We start from the raw sequence: 20,668 nt of genomic DNA, 5'->3' as shown, positions 1-20,668 counted from the left end.
TTTTTTTTTTAAATACCTTTTTTTTTAAAACAAAAAAACAAATGTACATCACACTTGTCAATTTCTGTTTCCACAGCTTCCACCAACACTGTGGCAACCGTGTATCTCAACAGCAAATCTAATGTTTACTAAAATTAAGAACACAGTTGGTGTGTTTTTTGAATAATACTTGTAAAGTGAAAGTAATAAAGAAATTTGAAACGATGGCACAGAAATGCTGCATCTAGTTACCTAGACCTGGGGGCGATAGCGTAATGGAGATGTGTGGCAAGCGCAAAACATGAATAAATACATGGTTCTCATCATCGTTTCTCTATCACAAAACGAGGTGTAAATCACAGCTACGGGGTAAAATCACAACTGTGACACGTACAACGGTACGTGTTATTGTACTGTTTCGTCCCCGTTGTTGCATATGCAAGTGCAATAATTAAATCACATTTCCCAGCTCATCGTCAACCCCTCTAAGAAATTAATTCAGGAGTCTTATTAGTTATTTATAGCTCAGGTCATTAAAATATATTCATAACTGTGGACCACACAAGTGTTCTTCTGCCTACAGCCTTGTGAGAGGTTGTTTGGCAGTGCAGAAACCACTAGAAAACCTGGTACCTCCGCTGATGCTGAAATATCAAATTGGCAGCTATTATTTCAAGCCTCTTCGCGTTGTAATCAAGACACTCTATGGATTAGGCGAGTCAACATGAATTAGAGTTCAGAGGAAATGCGCTAACCAGTTAATTACTCAAAGGTAGACAGATGCACACTCAACAAATATTTCAGTGCCTACAGTATCTTAAAGGTGATATACAGTATTTAGGTACAAATAAGTGTTAAATATCTCTATTCTCAGATTTTCCCTGTCCCTCCAGCTCTTTAGTAAACAGAAACTGCATTTTCAAGTCAGGATACTAATTTTACCCAATCAGGAGATAGAACTCATACAGGATAAACAAGTGAAATTTGAAGTGATGACGAGAAATGATGAGCAGACGAGATTGGAACCGGAACGCTATAAGAATTAAAGTTGATAAATGGGTGTACTCTCTGCTATCGCTGAAACTCACCTGAAAATGTATTTTCTGTTCATTAAAGAGCTGGAGAGACGGGGAGACCCCTGTTATTGAACAAACACTCCATAGAAATGTTTACTATCAGAATATAGAGCTTTAACTTAACAAAAAAGTTTTTTGTTTTAACCAAAAAAAATAAGATTTTCACAACCTAAAAAATAAGTCATTTTATCCAATGTTACATTGCTGTAAAAAGGTGCTGTCATTGTTTTAAAATTCAGACTAATTACTATTGTTCATTATATATCAACGTTCAAGATGTAAAACATTTACAATAAGCTACAGCAGGTAGATGTTAAAGGGGGCAATGACAGCCAACAGTCAACAGCTAGCTTTTATCAACAGTGTTTACAGAGTAAACAGTGACACTAAATAACAAAACGAAAAATATGGTGATACTTGGCACACTGGCATATATGAATCACACAGCACAGGTGGGAGAAGAGGTAGCACATTAGCACTCCATAACCTCGCTGAATTGATGCCACACCCGTGTTTGAGAAATGTTATAAATGGAGAAGATGTGGCAAGGGGAGAAAAAAAAAGTGAATAAAAGTACTACGGTGTGTCAGCCAAGTATGCGTTGTACTGTATGTGTGAGCGTGCATAATTTGGGCACACACACACACACACCAATGTCTCCACTGTGGCGCATGGGAAACTTGTTTCATATTCATTCCCTACTGTGATTGCCATGCTGTTGGAACGGCATGCTGGGAGAGCTAATTAGCGCAACCCACCTCTGTGCCGCTTCATACCGACAATATCCTAGATAGACACAACACGCAGTCTGACACGCGCACGCAACACACACACACACACACACACACACACACACACACACACACACACACACACACACACACACACACACACACACACACACACACACACACACACACACACACACACACACACACACACACACACACACACACACACACACACACACAATCAACTGATCCAGACAAATGTTGAGTTGCAGACAGACAGAAGCATTGTTCCCACACACACACACACACACACACACACACACACACACACACACACACACACACACACACACACACACACACACACACACACACACACACACACACACAAACACTTTCATTAGATGAGGATCAATCATCTGCTCACATTGGGTAATCACAATTTAATTTCATGCATTTCAAATTTTAATTTGTTTATTGTTATACCCCAAACTGTCATTACCACATGCACAAAAGTGCTTCTGTGGAATGCTGTTTTCATCTGTTAGCTCAGATGAACAATATGCTATGGGTGGCGGGGGGGGGGGGGAGTCTAAGCATTCTGTTTTATGTATAGTAGTAAACCCTTTCTAAAGAAGGACAAAACAGAAATATGTACAGTTAAAATAGACTGACATGTCCATGAAAAGCCTTGATTACAGAAACAATGTAGAGAGCACCTCGTGCACACTATTCTTTCTCAAACGTACGCCTCCAGGTAGTCTTTGGTCTTCCTTGTATACTTTTGGTGCCCAAGTCATTGCTATATATCTGCAGTGGTGTAAAGTAGCTAAGTACATTTACTCAAGTACTGTACTTAAGCACAGTTTTGAGGTATTTTTACTTTACCTGAGTATTTCCAATCTTCAATACTTGTACTTCTACTTCACAACACCTCAGAGGCAAATATTATACTTTTACTCCACTACAATTATTTGACAACTTTAGTTACTTTGTAGATTTTGATTATTATTACAAAACATACATTAACCACTTCAGCCCCATATACATTTCGGCCATTTGAAAATAGCCGATCTACAAGCAGATCTGCTATTTTCAAAGGATTTTCATACATTTTCATACATTTGAGAACTTGTTAAATGGGACTTTCTGCATAATGAGTACTTTCTATTTTTGGTACTTTAAGTACATTTTGATACCAATACTTTTGTATTTTTACTCTAGTACATTTAGAATTCCAGACTCTTACTTGTAACAGAGTATTTCTACATTGCAGCATTGATACTTTTACTTAAGCAACACATTTGAGTACTTTTTCCACCACTGTATATCAGTCATAGTCATTTTGTTGTGGTCCTGCCTTGGCAGGTGTCCACAGGACACTATTTGACACGTGCATAAAGTGCCTTGGATTTCAGAAACAATGAGAAAGCAGCGACCGCTTGACAGCTAGAGCACGGCATGGATAGCCTGTATCTATTTTTCATCTTCCGCGTTAATGATTTAAGGAGGTGTCCAGAATCTTTAACCTGGACCGATGCAGGGGGGGGCGCGCGGGGGGGGGGGGGGGGGGAGGAGGAGGGGGGTGGGCTGCTCTGTGGACAGTTATTGAGTGCGGTGGGCCGGCTCTGTCTAAGTGGCAAAACCCTGTGGTTTGTGTTGATTAGGGAGTCGTTAAGATTATCTGACAAAAATTGCAAGCTGATTAGCACAGCGAGGTGATTATCATTGACGAGAAAGAACCTGAACCTGCGGTCCACGAGTATTACATCTTGTCACTGTCGGGAGAGAAAACTTGTATCTCCATACAGTATTATCTTCTATTTCATTAATGAATGCCCCTATTCTTGTATACCTCATAAAATTGTAGTCGACTAAATCTACAGTTGATTTAGTCGACTAAATGTATTTTGGCGGTGCCTTGATGGCGTCGTAATGGCTGATTTTACACTTGGTTGCATGCTGAAAATAGCCGATCTACAAGCTCACAACGCGTCGCAGCGCGACGCGTTGTGAGCTTGTAGATCGGCTATTTTCAGAGCGCAGCACCCGAGCGCAAACAAACATAAAATGACTTGTCGTTTAGTTCTACTGGATCTCTTCTCCACTAGTCCCTCACTAACATTTTAGTCTAGTTTTTATTTGTTTACGAAATTGTCAATGTATTTAGTCTTAGTTTTAGTCATCATAGCTTAGTTTTTATGTAGTTTTTATTTAGTTTTTGTCAGTGAAAAAAGGTAGTCGACCAACATTTTTCGTCATAGTTTTAGTCGACGAAATCAACACGGCGTACAAGTAGCGAAAACGCATCATGATATGATATGTTGTGAGCTTGTAGATTTAATTTTGGGATACGCTCCCAAAATAGGGATGCACGGCTGAAAAGCACGCTGGGCAAGACCTAGTCGGTTGCGTGTCTAAACGTAAGTAGGCTACCTACGTTTGGCGGAAGAGACGCCCAAGGAAGTGACGCTGAGGCTTTATGAATCTGTTTACATTCTCCATGAATGAAACGAGTGTTGTGGTTTTCATTGTTGAATTTACACTCTGGATTTTACTGTGTGATAGAGACAGATCAAATACAGTAGGTCAAAGTTTTTGGATTGTGATGAACTTATCCTAATCTAAAACATTGGCTTGACACTCGACTACATGGAAAGTCAGTGTTGTCTGAATAGTAATTCAGAAGCATTTAGGAGGCTATTTGTTTGATGAGGGAGTGTTTACTTCACGCATGAATATTCATGTCGAGAAGCTGCGAGTGATTTTTATTTGTTGCACACTTTACGAGTGCTGGCAGGTGATTAGCTGAATTCAAATCAAATGACACCACATGACACAAGGCTGGTGACAAAGATAGACCTTCCACCACTGCACTTGAGAGACTTGGGGAAATAACACATCGCTTCCCTGTTACGTTTCAATGTTGTTTCATACTTCGATTATGTTGTGTATTATTTGAACATAATTTATTTACAATTAGAAATATTGCATATTTACCAGTTTCCGCAAATATCCAAAGATACCTTTTCCCATCTTCATCTATTTTCAGTGGTGTAAAGTAACTAAGTACATTTACTCAAGTACCGTACTTAAGTAAAATTTTGAGCTACTTTTACTTTACGGGAGTATTTCTTATTTTCTACTCCACTACAGGGAAATATTGTACTCTTACTCCACTACAATTATTTGAAAACTTTAGTAAGTTGTTACTTTGTAGATATAAATTATTACATAATAAAACATACATTAACCACTCCACTTTAGCCCTATTTTATACCTAGGCTATTTACAAGGTCTACAAGCTCACAACGTGTCACATTGCGACGTGTTGTGAGCTTGTTGATCTGCTATTTTCAAACATTTTAGTACTTTTACTTTTCATACTTTAAGTACATTTCGATACCAATACTTTTGTAGCCTACTTTTACTCAAGTAAATTTGACTTGAATTCAGGACTTGTAACAGAGTACTTCTACATTGCAATATTGATACTTTTACTTAAGTAAAAAAATGTTGTACTTTTTCCACCACTGTTCACAATTAGAAATATTGAATATTCACCAATTTCTGCAAATATCCAAAGATAAATTTTCCCATCTTCATTCATTTTCAAAGACTCTGGGGTCTATTATGCGTACATGTGGTCCTGAGGCAGCTCTAAATAAACGCAGGTTTTAAGCACAGATTTGTGCGCGAATGAGCTTACGAATGGGGGTGTGAGGTAATTAGACTCTCTTGGAAATATGTTCATTTCAAGTAGACGACTAGGATGCATTTCTTTGTTGTGGTGGTAGAAGCACATTCTGTGAACAGTGATCTGGTTCATTCTCCCACACGCCACCATAAAAATGCCTGTAGCTGACATTATCTCAAACCCCCCTCAGTAGTTATTATACTTTAATACGTATCTCTCATGTATCTCTTCCACACACACTTAGCATTCAGAGTGGAGCTCCAAAGCTGTAGGTGGTGCATGGTAATAGGCTTTCAAAGAAATATCGAGTGTAGGGAAATCAATAAGAGAGGCAAAAATTAACTAATAAAAGAACAAAAGTGGTGATGGGACCATAGAATCCTCACACTAACAGAGGGATTGTGAGCCTTTGATTGCTCAATTTAACCCATTAAGACCAGGAACGCGTCTGTGTGTCATTTTTAGATTTCTTTGGGCTATTAAAAAAATAGCAGATATACAAGCTCATAGTGCGGCACCGAGTGCCGCGCTATGAGCTTGTAGATCTGCTATTTTTTTGAAAAATCGTGAAAATGTGTGCAAATCTTTGAATATATAAGATGTTTGATGAAACAAAATATTTTGAGAACGGGGGGTCCGTGGACAAATGCATATCATTTTTAAGTTCCATAGATATGAAAAAAGTTTGAGAACCACTGATATTATAGCAACAAAAGTTTTTTTTTTTTTAAATAAAAACTGTTTACGATTTAGAAGACATTTGTAGAATCCCCCAGAAGCAAAGATTTGAGTTACAAATGTTGGCTTTAAAAACAGTATATCAATGATTTGCACACTCACGATTTTTCCCCCCAAAAATGCAGATCTACAAGCTCATAGCTTGTGCCGCGCTATGAGCTTGTAGATCTGCTATTTTTGAATAGCCAAAGAAATCTAAAAATGACACAGATTCTTTCCCGGTCTTAAAGGGTTAAGGAGCCGCAGCGACGGCTCCCAACAAGGGATCAGCGCCGATCCTTCCCAGGGACTGTATAATTTGTGGAGGGAGGGAGAGAGAGAGAAAGAGAGAGAGAGAGCGAGAGAGAGAGGTGGGGGGTCACACTTGAGTGGCACCACATGATGAGGCTCTGGGAATCATGACAATGGGGGCTGAGTGGTATATTGTCACTTTGTGAAAGTTGAGAGCCTGGTGGCAGTGAGCCTGGACTGCAGCAGGCAGCAGCAACAGACGGCGTGGTAATCTGGAGACTTCAGTGACAGCGTAAAGCCCCATTTGTTTTGGGGAGAGAGGGTGACGAATGCGACCCATTGAGCTCCCAGACTGTGTGGACAGGTTCTCCTGTGCCGCCACTCAAAAGGGGAAAAGGACGGGTGGGTGGCCCGGGGGGGCGGCCCGGCTGGTATAGATCCTTTTTAATTACACCTGTTTTGTTGTTTCTTTCCTGTCACAAGTGACTATTACAACCACTTTCAATCAGCTGTCCGTAATTTGGGCAAGAACATGTAAAAAAAAAAGTTCCGAAATAGCAAAAATCGTCTCTCTATAACCACGCTACTTTTGCGCAACACAGTTGTACAACAATGTATAAAATAGGGCTTAAGTCAGGTTAACGTCATAAATGCTGTGACATAAAATGCAGCATTGTCATGAAATGATGTGCACGGTGATTGGGAACGGCATCAATAACAAAGTACTTCACAAGGACGACCCCCCCCCCCCCCAGCCTTGGCCAGGCTAGTATCGCTGCGTAGATATTAGTCTGGAATCTCTGTATGGAACCTACATTTCCAAGGGGAGAATTTAAAAAAAATGCCTCCAGTGATAAACCTGCCCCATATTTGCATACCGGGCCCTGATTGGTCCCTCACTACTTCGGAGGGAGTGAAATCCAATCACAACTGAGCGGTGCCAGACGAAATCTGCCGGGAGCAATTTTATTTTTGCAATGGCAGATTCGTCTGGTGTCCAGGCTACGACCCCCCCCCAATGAAATAAAAAAATAATAATAAATGAATTAGTAATTCTACAGATTTTACTGCACATATTTTATTTCAGCGATAATACACGAGAGACCATGAATTTCAGCAAAAAAAAGATTCACCCACAATTGTAACCAGTGCGAGTTATCTTCGAGTTCCAATGGGGGAGTTCCAATGTGATGGTGTTATTATCATGAATAACTAACACCGTGGGGTGAAGCTTTCTCACCAGCAGGGTCTTCTATTTAGGTGCTAATCTCATGCATTAACAGTGCTGGGGAGGGAAAAAAATACCCTGTCAGCTGGTTACCTACTGTACTGTCATTATTGATCTCAGCGAGGTTCACTGTATCCACACGTAATGAAAACAAAGAGATGGAAAAAAACACAATGCAAACCCTCCACCACCCCCTCTACAGCCGTACCACTGTTAGGCTGAGGCTACAGTATTAAGATGAATGATGTATACACCGCGGTTCCTGAAGGAGGAAGAAGATTACGTTTTAATGAACTTAACCCATTTCGACCGGGGAAAGAATCTGTGTCATTTTTTAGATTTCTTTAGCTAAATAGCAGATCTACAAGCTCGGTGCCGCGCTAAGAGCTTGTAGATCTGCTATTTTTGAAAAATCGTGAAAAATGTGTGCAAATCTTCTGAATATATATTCTTAAAGCAAACATTTGTAACTTAAATCTTTTGAGGGAATTCTACAAATGTCTTCTAAATCCTAACAGTTTTCTGAAAAATATATGTCGCTTATATGACAAACTTTTCCATGTCAAGGACCACCCAAAATTATAAGTATTTGGCCGCGGACCCCCATCTCAAAATATGTTGTTCCAGGGACCCCCCCCAGAAACACAGATCGGAGTAAATTTTTTTTGTCTTAAAACATATATTCAAAGTTTTGGACAAAGTTTCCACGATTCTGCAAAAAATTGCAGATCGGTGTCGTGCTAAGAGCTTGTAGATCTGCTATTTTTGAATAGCCAAAGAAATGTTTAAATTACGCAGATGTGTTCCCGGTCTTGATGGGTTAATGTCTAATTTAAAGTCCATTCTCCGTTCCGTGGCTTTGAAAAGCTGCTCTGAGAAAGCAGTAAGCTCTTTTTTCCCCCCATCTCAGTATTGTTTTTGTACTTTTTTTTTTCTGAAGCTGCCATAAACTTTGTGTGTGTACACTCTTTAGAGCCTACCTTTCCAGAAAGATGTCAGATGTCTTCTTTATAAAACTGACTTCTCTTTCAAGGAGGGTTTTTAAAAAAAAGAGGGTGAATCCAAAGCAGACAGGCCAAGGCTTTCCCAGCAACTGCAGGAACATCAGGTGGTTGTTGTTCAATTGACAAACACTATGGCAGCGGTTTCTAAACTTTTTGTGCCCAAGGCACACCAATGGTGTAAAGTAACGAAGTACATTTACTTAGGTTCTTAAGTATATTTTTTAGGTACTTCTACTTTACTGGAGTATTTCCAATTTTCAATACTTTTACTTCTACTCCACTACATCTTTTATATTAATTATTTGAAAACTTTAGTTACTAGTTACTTTGAAGATATAAATGATTATATTATAAACCATAAATTAACCACTTCAGCCCTATCTTATACATAGACTATTTGAAAATAGCTGATCTACAAGCTCACAATGTGTCGCGACGCATTGTGAGCTAGTAGATCTGCTATCTGCTGAAATATTTTTTTATACATTTGCAGACATTCTGCATAATGAGTACTTTCTACTTTTTGTACTTTAAGTACATTTTGATACCAAAACCTTGGTACTTTTACTCAAGTACATTTTTTATTCCGGACTTTTACTTGTAACAGGAGTACCTCTGCATTCCAGTATTGATACTTTTACTTAAAAAAATGTCAGTACTTTTTCCACCACTGGTCTCATGGCACACCAGTGCGACTCTGAACCACCGGACTATATGGTAATGTCAGGTCACATAATTTCCAACTATACCACATGTGCTATGATCATGAATGGTAGTTATGATAATAGCAGGCGCTATTATTACCATCATGTCTAGGTGCATTACCTATAGAAACTTCCAGATGGTTTGCCAAAGTGTTAATTTTACATAATCTTCCTCTCAAGGAACGCAAGGTCACCTGGCTGCTGGGTATAGGTGATCCCCCAGTTACGAGTCAACCGCTTAAATTGCTTATTAGAACCGAGACGCACAGCTCTGTTCCAAGTTAAGCACAAATCATTGCCATGTGGTCTCTGGCTGTTAAATAATGCCTGTGGAAGAGTTTCTGCCCCAGTAAGCCAGTGATAAAACACAAGGGAAATGGCATTCCGCGCTTTTATTTTTTGCTCATTACATGGCAGCTGGTTTTCCCCATTCAATCAATGCGTTAAATTACAAATGTGAACAATTGTCCTCTATTCTCTTACTATACTTCCCATCTGTAAAAGTTATTTTTTTCCGATAGTCATTGCAATACTCTGTTGCAAATGACGCCAAGGCGTTTGAAACATCACAGGGAAAGAGAGAGCCCATCATGGTATGAAAAAAATGGGTAATAACGCGTCTTCCGTTTACCTCAGCCTCACCCCGTCCTCTTGACGAGGTCGTACCCTATTGCACATTTTTTATGACCGCTCCAGTAAAACACTGAGCCCGTTGCTCGGGTTGCACTTGACCAAAACGGCACCCGGGAGATCTCGCCTGTCCTTGACAGCATGGACGAGACAGAACAGCGAGTGGGTTTAGGGGGGTGGAAAGGGGGTCACGCTGTGCCCTTTCACTGGCTCCCACCCCCCTCCCATCACTGTTCTCCTCTCTCCCCCTGATGAGCCCATTAGGTAGCCTGGACCCCCCACTCAGGGGGCCATTTAGTTGATTGACCAAAGTGAGAAAGCAAGACATTTTTTTCCTTGTCCGTCAATAATGGCCCAATCAGCCCCCTGAGGCTTTACCCAGGCTCTCTACACACACGGACACTTCAGTCTGATTCAGACGGCTTGCAGGAATACCAATGGCATGCTGGATTTGACACACTGACATTCAGGGGAGAATTGCCTAGTTGATGCTGTGTGTAAGCATAGCTGCAGTAAGAAGCATTTTGGCGATAAAGCCCATTTTCATTTGTTTGGCTGTCATTCTCTCTTGACCACAGAGACATTTTGATGAGTATGTCGGCCGTCAGCTGTATCATTGCTCTGAGAGCAATATAATACAGTATATGAGCATGAGTGTTTCTGTGAAAAGGGCGAACGTGCCCGTGGTCTCGTGTTCTTTTATACGGGGGAGAGAGGGATACAAGTGCAAATGCAGTGTCAGAACCGGTTACATTATCCATTATCCCGTTAAAACCGGGAACGCATCTCTGTCATTTTAGATTTCTTTGGCTATTCAAAAATAGCAGATATAGATCTGCTATTTATTTTAAATCGTGAAAATTGTTGCAAATCTTTGAATACAAATATTTTTAAAGCGAACTGGAGGTCCCTGGAACTAAATATTTTACAAAGGTTCGCTTTAAAATATATATTCAAAGATTTGCACACATTTTCACGATTTTTAAAAAAATAGCAGATCTACAAGCTCATAGCGCGGCACTCGGTGCCGCGCTATGAGCTTGTACATCTGCTATTTTTGAATAGCCAAAGTATAAAATAATGGTTATAGCAAAAAAAATATCTAAAATTACATAGTATGTGTTCCGGGATTGAATGGGTTAATGATATAATAACAGCTGTCTTTCAGGCAGACGTACAGTAGAGTGGATGATGTGTCATGCACCATTGCTTTTGCTGCAATCTAACGTGATGTGCTGGGCAATTTAATTCTGCATGGACTCCATCTCTTTGAACTTTTCACACCGGAACGCCTTTCCTCCGCTAAGTAGATAAGCGTGAATTATTAGCACTAAAGTGACTACGGCCCTGTAGCAACATCACACTACAACTGCGAGGTCAAGCCTGTTGCTCATTTATGCTTGTTTAACCAATTCATCAGACTGGTTAGTGTGGGAGTAATGCAAACAAAGAAAAAAACAAGTTGCGATCGATAAGATCTGTGTGGAGTTCTCTCTCTCCGTCAGAGCGGGCTTAATTGACGCCTGCACTAGATCGTTCATGATCACACATTTAAGTTCATGTAAGTGTTTTTTTTTTTGGGGGGGGGGGGGGGGTAAAATAAGGGTTAAATAGCTCTATATTATGATATTAAACATTGCTTGTTTGTTCAGTAACCTGGGTCTCACCATCTCTCCAGCTCTTTAGTCAACAGAAAATACATTTTCGGGTCGGGGTAAACAAGTTTAAACAGCTGGAGAGATGGGGAGACCTCTGTTACTGAACAAACACTCGAAATATAGAGCTTTAACTTTTTCTTTTTAAACACAACCATTTATTTTATTGTGTAGTATAATATCGCTCCCACCACCGATAACTTATCAGCAGACTTTACATGTAGATAAAGCAATAAAGAGTGCTTGACACTGCAGGAAGGGAGGAGATGAACATCCATTTGTTATGAAAGAATGCACCTAGAATTGTTTTTCTACATATAATGTTGTTGTAGATGTTTTTTCATCATATTTACATCTGTATCATAATCTCATATTGTGTTTAAAGGGCATTATTACAGATCCCTCCCTGTCACTTTTCCCAAACTGTTGAGCAGGTGTTGTTTTCATGAACATGAGTGGCTTACATTCGAGATGAGATCCAGATACATTACACTGTCGCTGTCAGGTGGAAACCTTGTAGTGTGTCCAAAACCCTGAAATGTAAAAAAAAACAGGAAAAAATAACCCTGTGTTCCAGTGTATTTATTTATTATTTAGTCATAAGCTTCTGTTAATACTTTTTCATTGATTAAATATTTACAGTATAAACTCCACAGACTGACTTAACCACTTTCAAGCTGACCTCCCTACTTTGGGCATGTACTTGAACATGTAATAAGCAGAAATGTTCGATTTATTTGATAAAACTGTGAAAATAGCAGCTTGTGACCTTGTAGATTGTCTGTTTTCGCTACTTTTGCACAACACTCATATGGCATGATATTGTGTTCTAAACCAGTGGTTCTCAAAGTGGGGTCCGGGGACCCCCAGGGGTCCTTGAGGGAGTTCCAGGGGGTCCCCAGCAAAATGATAGATAGTTAGGAACCAAATGGACCATTATGGGTCTGTAATATGGACCCGTTAGGCTCCATTTGGTTCCATTTGTACACTCTCAGAGTTAAATATACATAGATTTTACAATAGAAATGGGGGTCCTAGAGATAGAAATGCCAGTAAATGGGGTCCGTAGCCTAACATGCATGTAAAACTGGGGGTCCTTGAAATTAAATTGGTTAAAAAATCACTGCTAGAGCCGTAAAAAACTTCTCTTATGGGGGTCCTTGCAGGCATATCTTTTCAAATGGGTGTCCGCGGGCTAATAAGTGTCAATTTGGGGGTCCTTGACATGAAAAAGTTTGAGAACCACTGCACTACACAGTACAAACTCACTTTCGATCCCTGATAAACTGTCCGTTATAAACAGCCTCCCAGGGATACGTACAGTAGGAAGTGACTGATGTGATCGGTGTCATAGATGACAATATTGTTCCAATAATAATTCACACAATAATACCTGTAGTGCTTGTCTACCGTGTCTGTCTGGATGGTTAAATACACCAGAGCCCTTTTGTTCCTCGGAGAGCAATTGCTATCTTTGATTAATACATAAATACATGCATGGAGCAATTGCTGAGCTATGCCTTGTTAATGGATTAATCAATTTCAGTGGTTTTCCAATGGAGGTCTCCCGCAAATCATCTGTACCTGAGAATAATCACTGTTTAATCCTGGGGAAGACTTCCTCCACTTTGGGGGGGAAAAAAACATAAAAAAAAAGATACAAAGGTTCCTTGAGGGGCTAAAAGGCTGGTATTGATCACTGGGATCCATTTGAATAGGCAATTATCTGCCCACAAAATGTGCTCAGATTAATATGGTTGCCAATGTTTGCATAGCACCAGATGATATACGATTCCCCTCCTCACCATGCATATCATTGTCAGTAATCCTTGATCATTACAACAGGATCACACCACTGGGGCTGGGTGAGGGGGGGGGGGGGGGGCGTTGTGCATCAACAAGACTGACTCCCAATCAATAGACTTGAAAACAAAAGTCGAATCAGTTGATGAGCAGGAAACGATGCCAGAGCCACCGCGTCGCGCTCACGGAAAATAACTGATTCAGACAGTCATTTATTTATACCGGCAAGCCAAATCGCCAATGTGACAGTATGTATGTATATGAGGCTTAACTCAAGAGTCACAACACAACAGCTATTTAATCATTGGGTTAATATAGTGTTTTGTGATGCTGTGACCAACTTCCTTCCATTTACAAAGCATTGTCATTTCTCTCTCTCTCTCTCTCTCTCTCTCTCTCACTCTCTCTTTTATATATGCTATTTTTGTATAATAGCCTAAGTATAAAAAAATTGTTATGGCTCAAATCTAAAATGACACGTCCGGAGTTCCAGGATTGAATGGGTTAATTCAAACCCCTACACTCCGCAGTATTGGACAGTAACTTTACCGCTGCACCCACCCCAGCACCACAAACAACATTATTATGTTAAAAAACCCATGTCCTGACCAGGCGCGACAGTATCAATGTTGAAGTACTGCACACTTAGTGCATCAAAAGCACTGGCACTTAGTTACAACAAAACGAACAAGGGTCAAGTACGAAAGATTCAAATTCAACTAAATTAAATACCGACACTAAGCGCCGCTCCATCGTCGAACGACAAGTGATTTATACACATAAAGACGTAAATTCAAAGGGCTTTATCTGGGATAGTGCTGTGATGTGATATTGTTTTGGAAAGAGATGGATGTGCTCCGAGCAGTTTAGCATTTTCCTGGGTAAACTGCCAGCTCTCTCCCCCACCACAGCCAGTCAAAACACTGTAACCTCAGTGTAGCAATAAAATCTCAATCACAATACATGTGTTCGCAGGAAGACTGCCAGAAGTGGAGAAGTTTTTGGCATGTCTGTTCAAAAAGAAGAAGGAGGGTTTGAATGAGATCACATCTGCTGTTGCTGCACTAAACGGTGGATTTGCCCGTGTCCTGCTAAGCTTAGCTTGGGGACATGGAAGCATGCTGGCCCAGCCATCGCCTCTCCCTCCTCCCGCACCCATAGCAGGAGTGATAGAGTGCAGTGGTTTTCAACCCTTGTCATATCAAGGTCCATTGTTTATTCGGCTTTCGAGCCACACGGACCACCATTTGATGAGATTTAGCCTCTCAGACCCAATACTTAGAATATTTTGTTATCGTTGAATACGATTTTGTCCACAATTGCATCCACGCTGTATTGATGTGGTATCATAGGAGAGATAATACTACAGGCAAACGTTGATCAAAATAACAATTATTTAATTAAGTAATGCAGATGTTTAACAATAATTTAACTCTTGTTACGGTTCCCTTTGGTTTCATTTTACGCTCTCAAGAGGGTCCATTTGGTTACCAACTCTTCCATCATTTAGCTGGGGACCACCTGGAACCTCCTCAAGGACCACTGGTGGTCCCCGGACCACTGGTTGAGAACCACTGGTATAGAAGGTAGAATGGCTGCTTGGGAATAAGAAGGATCACATTTCAATCACTGGCTGTCCCTTGGTTTGTGTCAAAGTGCCCTTGAGCATGACACTGAAGTTGAACCCCTAACTGCTCTGATGAGCCAGATTGATGCATGGGTGTAATGAATGTAACTAACTGTTTTGACTAGATAATAACTACATTGCATCCATATCCAGGTTTTTCATTTCCTGAAACGTAACGCTTTCAGACATAGGCCTACACGGTTTCTGTCCAGCAGCGGTGATATATATTATGCATTCACATTTTTTAGCTACTGTAATGGTTTACAAGAATTCCTGTGGTCATGAGATGTATCTTAGCAAAATGTCAACCGAAGACAACGACTGCATACTGGCAAAGAAAGAAAGAAATTGACATACTGTACACAGTGTACAGTGGGCTGAATTGATTGGGACAATGAAAAACATATCACTGAAGTTTTTTAATTGACTCCACTCTTAACCCATTAAAACCGGCAAAGCCATTTTAAATGTTTGAGCTAAAAAGCATTATTTTACACTTTGGCTATTCAAAAATAGCATATATACAAGCTCATTTATATTCTTTTAAAGCGAACATTTTTAACTCAAATCTTTGCTTCTGGGGGTCCCTGGAACTAAATATTTTGAGATGCGGGTCGGTCGCCAAACACATATATAATTCTGGGGGGGTCCTTGACATGAAAACGTTTGAGAACCACTGACATAGAAACATTCGTTTTTCGGAAAACTGTTAGCATTTAGAAGACATTTGTAGAATCGGCCTCAGGTCTGGATGGGTTTTAAACAATGTTGGGATTTATGCTTTATACCTTCATTTCCTTTGCAGCTTCGAGACACTAAATCCATCGATCACAATACGACACTTCTGAATTTCCTGGCCGACAAGTCGGAGGAGAAGTTCCCGGAGATTCTGAGGTTCCCAGAAGAATTGGAACACGTGGACCTTGCTAGTAGAGGTACGTCTGTCTACCAGTCACTGAGTAACTATAAGCATATGCTACTGTACCTGAAGTACATGGCACATATAGAAAGAAAATGCAATGGCTTGTTATGGTGATTTGATTATTTTAGTTTTTGGAGATTTGAGCACAAGTTTGTGCGAATGTAGGCTTGTTATTACCACTGGTTATTACTGTAGGGTTGCCCTGCTTCAACGGTTGAAAGGTATTTCCATATACTTAAGTAAGTACGTCGGAGAGGTTTATTGTCGGTATCAAGCGGGAGTCTATCCCTGTTGCGCAATGCGCCAGACCCCTGGGAGATGGATTGCTGGGGTGGAGCGCAACACCAACCATCAGCTGCCAGTACGTACCGCACGACTTGCCGCACCTAAGCCGTGCTACTGTACTAATACGTTGAGTTGGTGGTGCCCGGGATCGAACCCATGACATTGTGGTTCAAAAGGCGAGTGAATACTCTACCGGCTGAGCTACCCGGACACAAATGTGTACTGTACTTAACCATGCACTTAAGTAGTTAGTAACTCCGTACTTACAATATCCATAGTAACTATGTGATTACCATCTACAATCCTGGTAAATACCTGGAGATTAGTGCCATGGGCCCTACTGTATACACAGACTAAGTCATTATAACATAATTACAACCTAGTGTGACTGGTTTGCCACAAAGTAGTAGTTTTTAGCTAAGCAGATTTATCTCAAGCCCACAGTCACATCACTTGAAAGCGTATACTATTGCAGATAGGGGAAAGAAAGTTTGTTAAACATGCAATTTATTCTACTGTAGCAAATCGTCTCGTCTGCTAACTGCCATTTCTACCCTGGTGGTTCGTTCCCCAGTGCACTCTCTTTGGCTTTTCTGTATTTTAGTTCTGTCGACTACCAATTCAAATCCCCTCGGCAAGGCCCAGGCGTGGTTTTGCGGCTTGCAATTTCAATCAACGTGCTGCTGATTACAATTAAGATGTCATCAGCTTGTTTCTCTGTCGATAGATCTTTTTTTTTCAACCTTGTTCCCCCACTGGCATCCAGGATAATAGAAAGAAGGAATTCCTCCTCTGTGGCATAAGCTCTGTTAAACCAGATGATAATTAGACAATGGGATTTGTCTACGCTTTATCACATTGATCCCGCAACTTCCAGACGGTTCTCTTTTGCCTCTTGAAATTATTTCACGGTTGTGACCTTGGGAAGCTTTTCCTCTACCATAGTTCCATTAAAAAAAACTAAATGATGACTTTACTTAACCCATTGAGACCTGAAGCCGATTCTACGTGTCTCCTAAATCTCAACAGTATTCTGAAAAACGTATGTTTCTATATCAGTGGTCCTCAATCCTTTTCATGTCAAGGACCCCCAACATTATATGTATTTGGCCGCGGACCCCCATCAAAATATTTGGTTCCAGGGACCCCCCAGAAGCAAAGATTTGAGCTAAAAATGTTTGCTTTAAAAATATATATATTCAAAGATTTGCACACATTTTCACGATTTTTCAAAAATAGCAGATCTACAACTCATAGCGCGGCACTCGGTGCCGCGCTATGAGCTTGTATATCTGCTATTTTTGAATAGCCCAAAGTGTAAAATAATGCTTTTTAGCTCAAATCTAAAAATGACACAGTTCCAGGTCTTAATGGGTTAATAATGACTTGATGATTCAAACAAGAACTTGAAACACATTTGATTTTTAGACCAATGATTTTTAACCCATATTGTACGACTTTTAGGGAAGTCTGAATGTCGGTCCTCGTTCGTTTTGTATTCTGTGACTGTGCTTTAAGAGGGTGTGGTGTGTGAAGGCTTTTCAGATCGGTTGTAATAACAAGACTGAGTAGCACATGAATGTGCTGGAAACATCTAAGTGTTGCCTTCGAGCCATGCTCTTATGAAAGAATAAATGAACAAAGTGGACTTTTCAAAATGCCTGATAGAAAAGGATAACAACTTAATAAGAAAGAATTACACCGAGGACAGAATCTCATTTTATTCAGAAATACAGTACAAGAAGAAGTGGTGGGCGTCTTATTTTATTTCATTTACTTATTTTCTCCCAAGTTAGTCGTTATGCCAATTAACAATTACAATAGCTACCAAATTGTATGCAATTAGGGGGCCCCTATGTCTCACAGCCATCCCAGCCTAAAATGTCCGACATTATCTCGATGTTCTCACCCACTGCTTGACCTGGCTGTCTAGCCCATTGGTTCTCAAAGTGGGGTCCGAGGACCCCCAGGGGTCCTTGAGGGGGTTCCAGGGGGTCCCCAGTCAAACGAATGATAGGAACCAAATGAACCCTTCGGTCTGTAACTCTGAGAGAGTACAAATGGAACCAAATGGACCCTTACGGGTCCATTTGGTTCCATTTGTACACTCTCAGAGTTAGATTAACATACATTTTACAGTGTACAGTGTATTTACAGATGCTTCTCCAGGTCTTTAATGGTTAAAAACACAGGAGGACCCGTGCACCAGAGTGTCAACATCGTAGGAAAAGTGAATGCCACACCAATTAGGACCCACACACGTCATGTGATGTAAGCCACCGAATGGCACGCGGCATAAATAAATTGCCCATTTTCAACCTTCAAGTCGAATTAGCTTTAGTGACACATATTGTCAAATCCCCCTGGTAAACCCTCAGCTATTAATTTTGTCCTGTCGTGACGGACAGCCCTCTCTCTCATTGTGCGAGGAGGAATATAGAGTTGTCTTTCTGACCATGCTGTCATTCCGCCTGTCAATAAACTAATTCCGGTCTAATTCCGTTCTCAAGTATTTGGTTGGAATTCCCCTGAGGCATGTTTACTTTTATATTACTCGCCTAATTGGTTATTTAATCTAATTCAGCTCATTATGTGCTTGACTGAGACTGGCAGGCATTTCAGAAGTGGACTAACATTCTTTCTGCATATAGATGGATGGGTTGAGTACACAGAGAAATCCTGGACGGTGTCAACTCGTGCCATTTCCATCGACGACAATCAATTATTCAAGAGAATTGTTATTAAATTGTCTGAGACCAATAAATAGTTGCTGCTTGCAATCCCCCGCAGGGAATAACTTAATGGGCGAGAGTGCTAATAATACAACCGACTGCAGGCGCGCCATTCCTCTCTCTCTCTCTCTCTCCTCATGTTACAGTGAAGCACATCGCATTCGTGTTAACCACTTGAACCCTAGCGTCCCCATCATCTACAAGCTCACAACGTGTCGCAATGCGACACATTCTGAGCTTGTAGATCGGCTGTTCTCTTGAGAGAGATTTGTTGTAGAGGGGAAATAATTGAAGTGCCAAGTACAGAGCAAACTCAGGTCAAAGTTACTAGGTATATATCGGGTTTATTCATGGAGATTATTTTGTTTTTGCCGCATTCCTAAGCCAATCATTGATGAGTCGCCGCCGGTCTTCAAATTATTGGCTTAGGAATGCAACAAAAACAAGAGAAATATGACACAGTCATATTATACCAGGTTGCAGATACATACAGTGGCCGAACACAGTATTGCGGGTCGTCTTTAGATCCCATATTCTGAGAGGACATTGAGCCCTCATTGGCTAAATGACCAGCCAATGAGGAAAAAGTCACGCAAAAGGACCAGCCAATGGGGAAAATGTGACCACTAGCGAGTGTAGATATAGACTAGGTTTGGCAACCTGGTAAAAATCTCCATGAATTCAAGGCTTCATGGGGTGTGTAAAGAAAATATTTTTTTGGGGGGGTGAACTACTCCTTTAAGTGGTTAGTGTGGTACTGTAGCTCAGATGGACACGATGATGTGAGGCTCTGAAGCAATTCAACATCAAGTATAGCAGGAGTGCCAAGGCTGAATAAAAGAAAGGCTTGCCTGCGTCGAAGTAAGAGCAATGATCTTTGTTTGAACGACGCCTTGTCTTGCCCTTTCACTTCCTTTTATCGTGAGAGAGAAACTCTTTTGTTGCCACACCTCATGTTTTTATTCCGGTGATTTTTTTGCTGCTCTTTATGGTTGCGTTTAATCTGTGGGTGGAAGCAAAGCTTAAATCCCTGCTGTCTAGCCATGCAAAAGCACATTCTATCAGACTCGCTTTGAGCTGGATCACACAAAAGGAGCATGGCGATGACAGGCCGTGCAGTGGTCCCAATCCCTGTCTGTGGAGGGTCTTTGCTCTCTTTTAGAACAACAGAAAGCCGCTGAATAATTTAGACACTGGATCCAGATCCTTTGCAAGCTTTTAGGTTCTCATCAGGTAAAACATGGCATGTGGAACATGAAATGCGGTTGCTTCCTGAACCTTGTGCACCTTAACATAGGGCACTATTTACTTGCCATCTCATTTTTTTTTTTTTTCACTTTAACACATTCACCGCCAAAGTTTATTCATAATAAAATCACCCACTGCCAGGGTTTTTAATATTTTTTTTATAGAAACAATGTGAATTATTTGTCCGTTTATTTTTTAACATTGAAGTGAATGGATTTTTTTTTTATAGATTTTTTTATGTCTCCTAATTCGTTAGGGTTATAAATTTATACTAAAAAATTAGAGAAACATTTTAGGAATTCAAAAACAGAATAAAAAATAATAATTAAAAGGGGAGAATTCTCCCCTTTGGCGGTGAGTAAGAGATGGCATTTTCTC

General features: G+C 40.5%; 1 protein-coding gene across 5 annotated transcripts in view; it reads left to right on the top strand.

Moving 5' to 3' along the window:
- The window catches only part of diaph2 (diaphanous-related formin 2), a 688,393-nt gene that overhangs the window by 401,743 nt on the left and 265,982 nt on the right, over positions 1-20,668 (top strand). For all 5 annotated transcript variants that reach the window (XM_080415256.1, XM_080415259.1, XM_080415257.1 and 2 more), the window contains one exon: positions 15,909-16,038. In XM_080415256.1, coding sequence (XP_080271382.1) covers positions 15,909-16,038 — 130 coding nt within the window. The remainder of the gene's footprint in view (positions 1-15,908; positions 16,039-20,668) is intronic.

Source organism: Gymnoscopelus braueri (assembly GCF_963280865.1).
Source record: "Gymnoscopelus braueri genome assembly, chromosome: 20".
Lineage (NCBI taxonomy): Eukaryota > Metazoa > Chordata > Actinopteri > Myctophiformes > Myctophidae > Gymnoscopelus > Gymnoscopelus braueri.
This window is presented reverse-complemented; position numbering and strand designations above follow the sequence as displayed.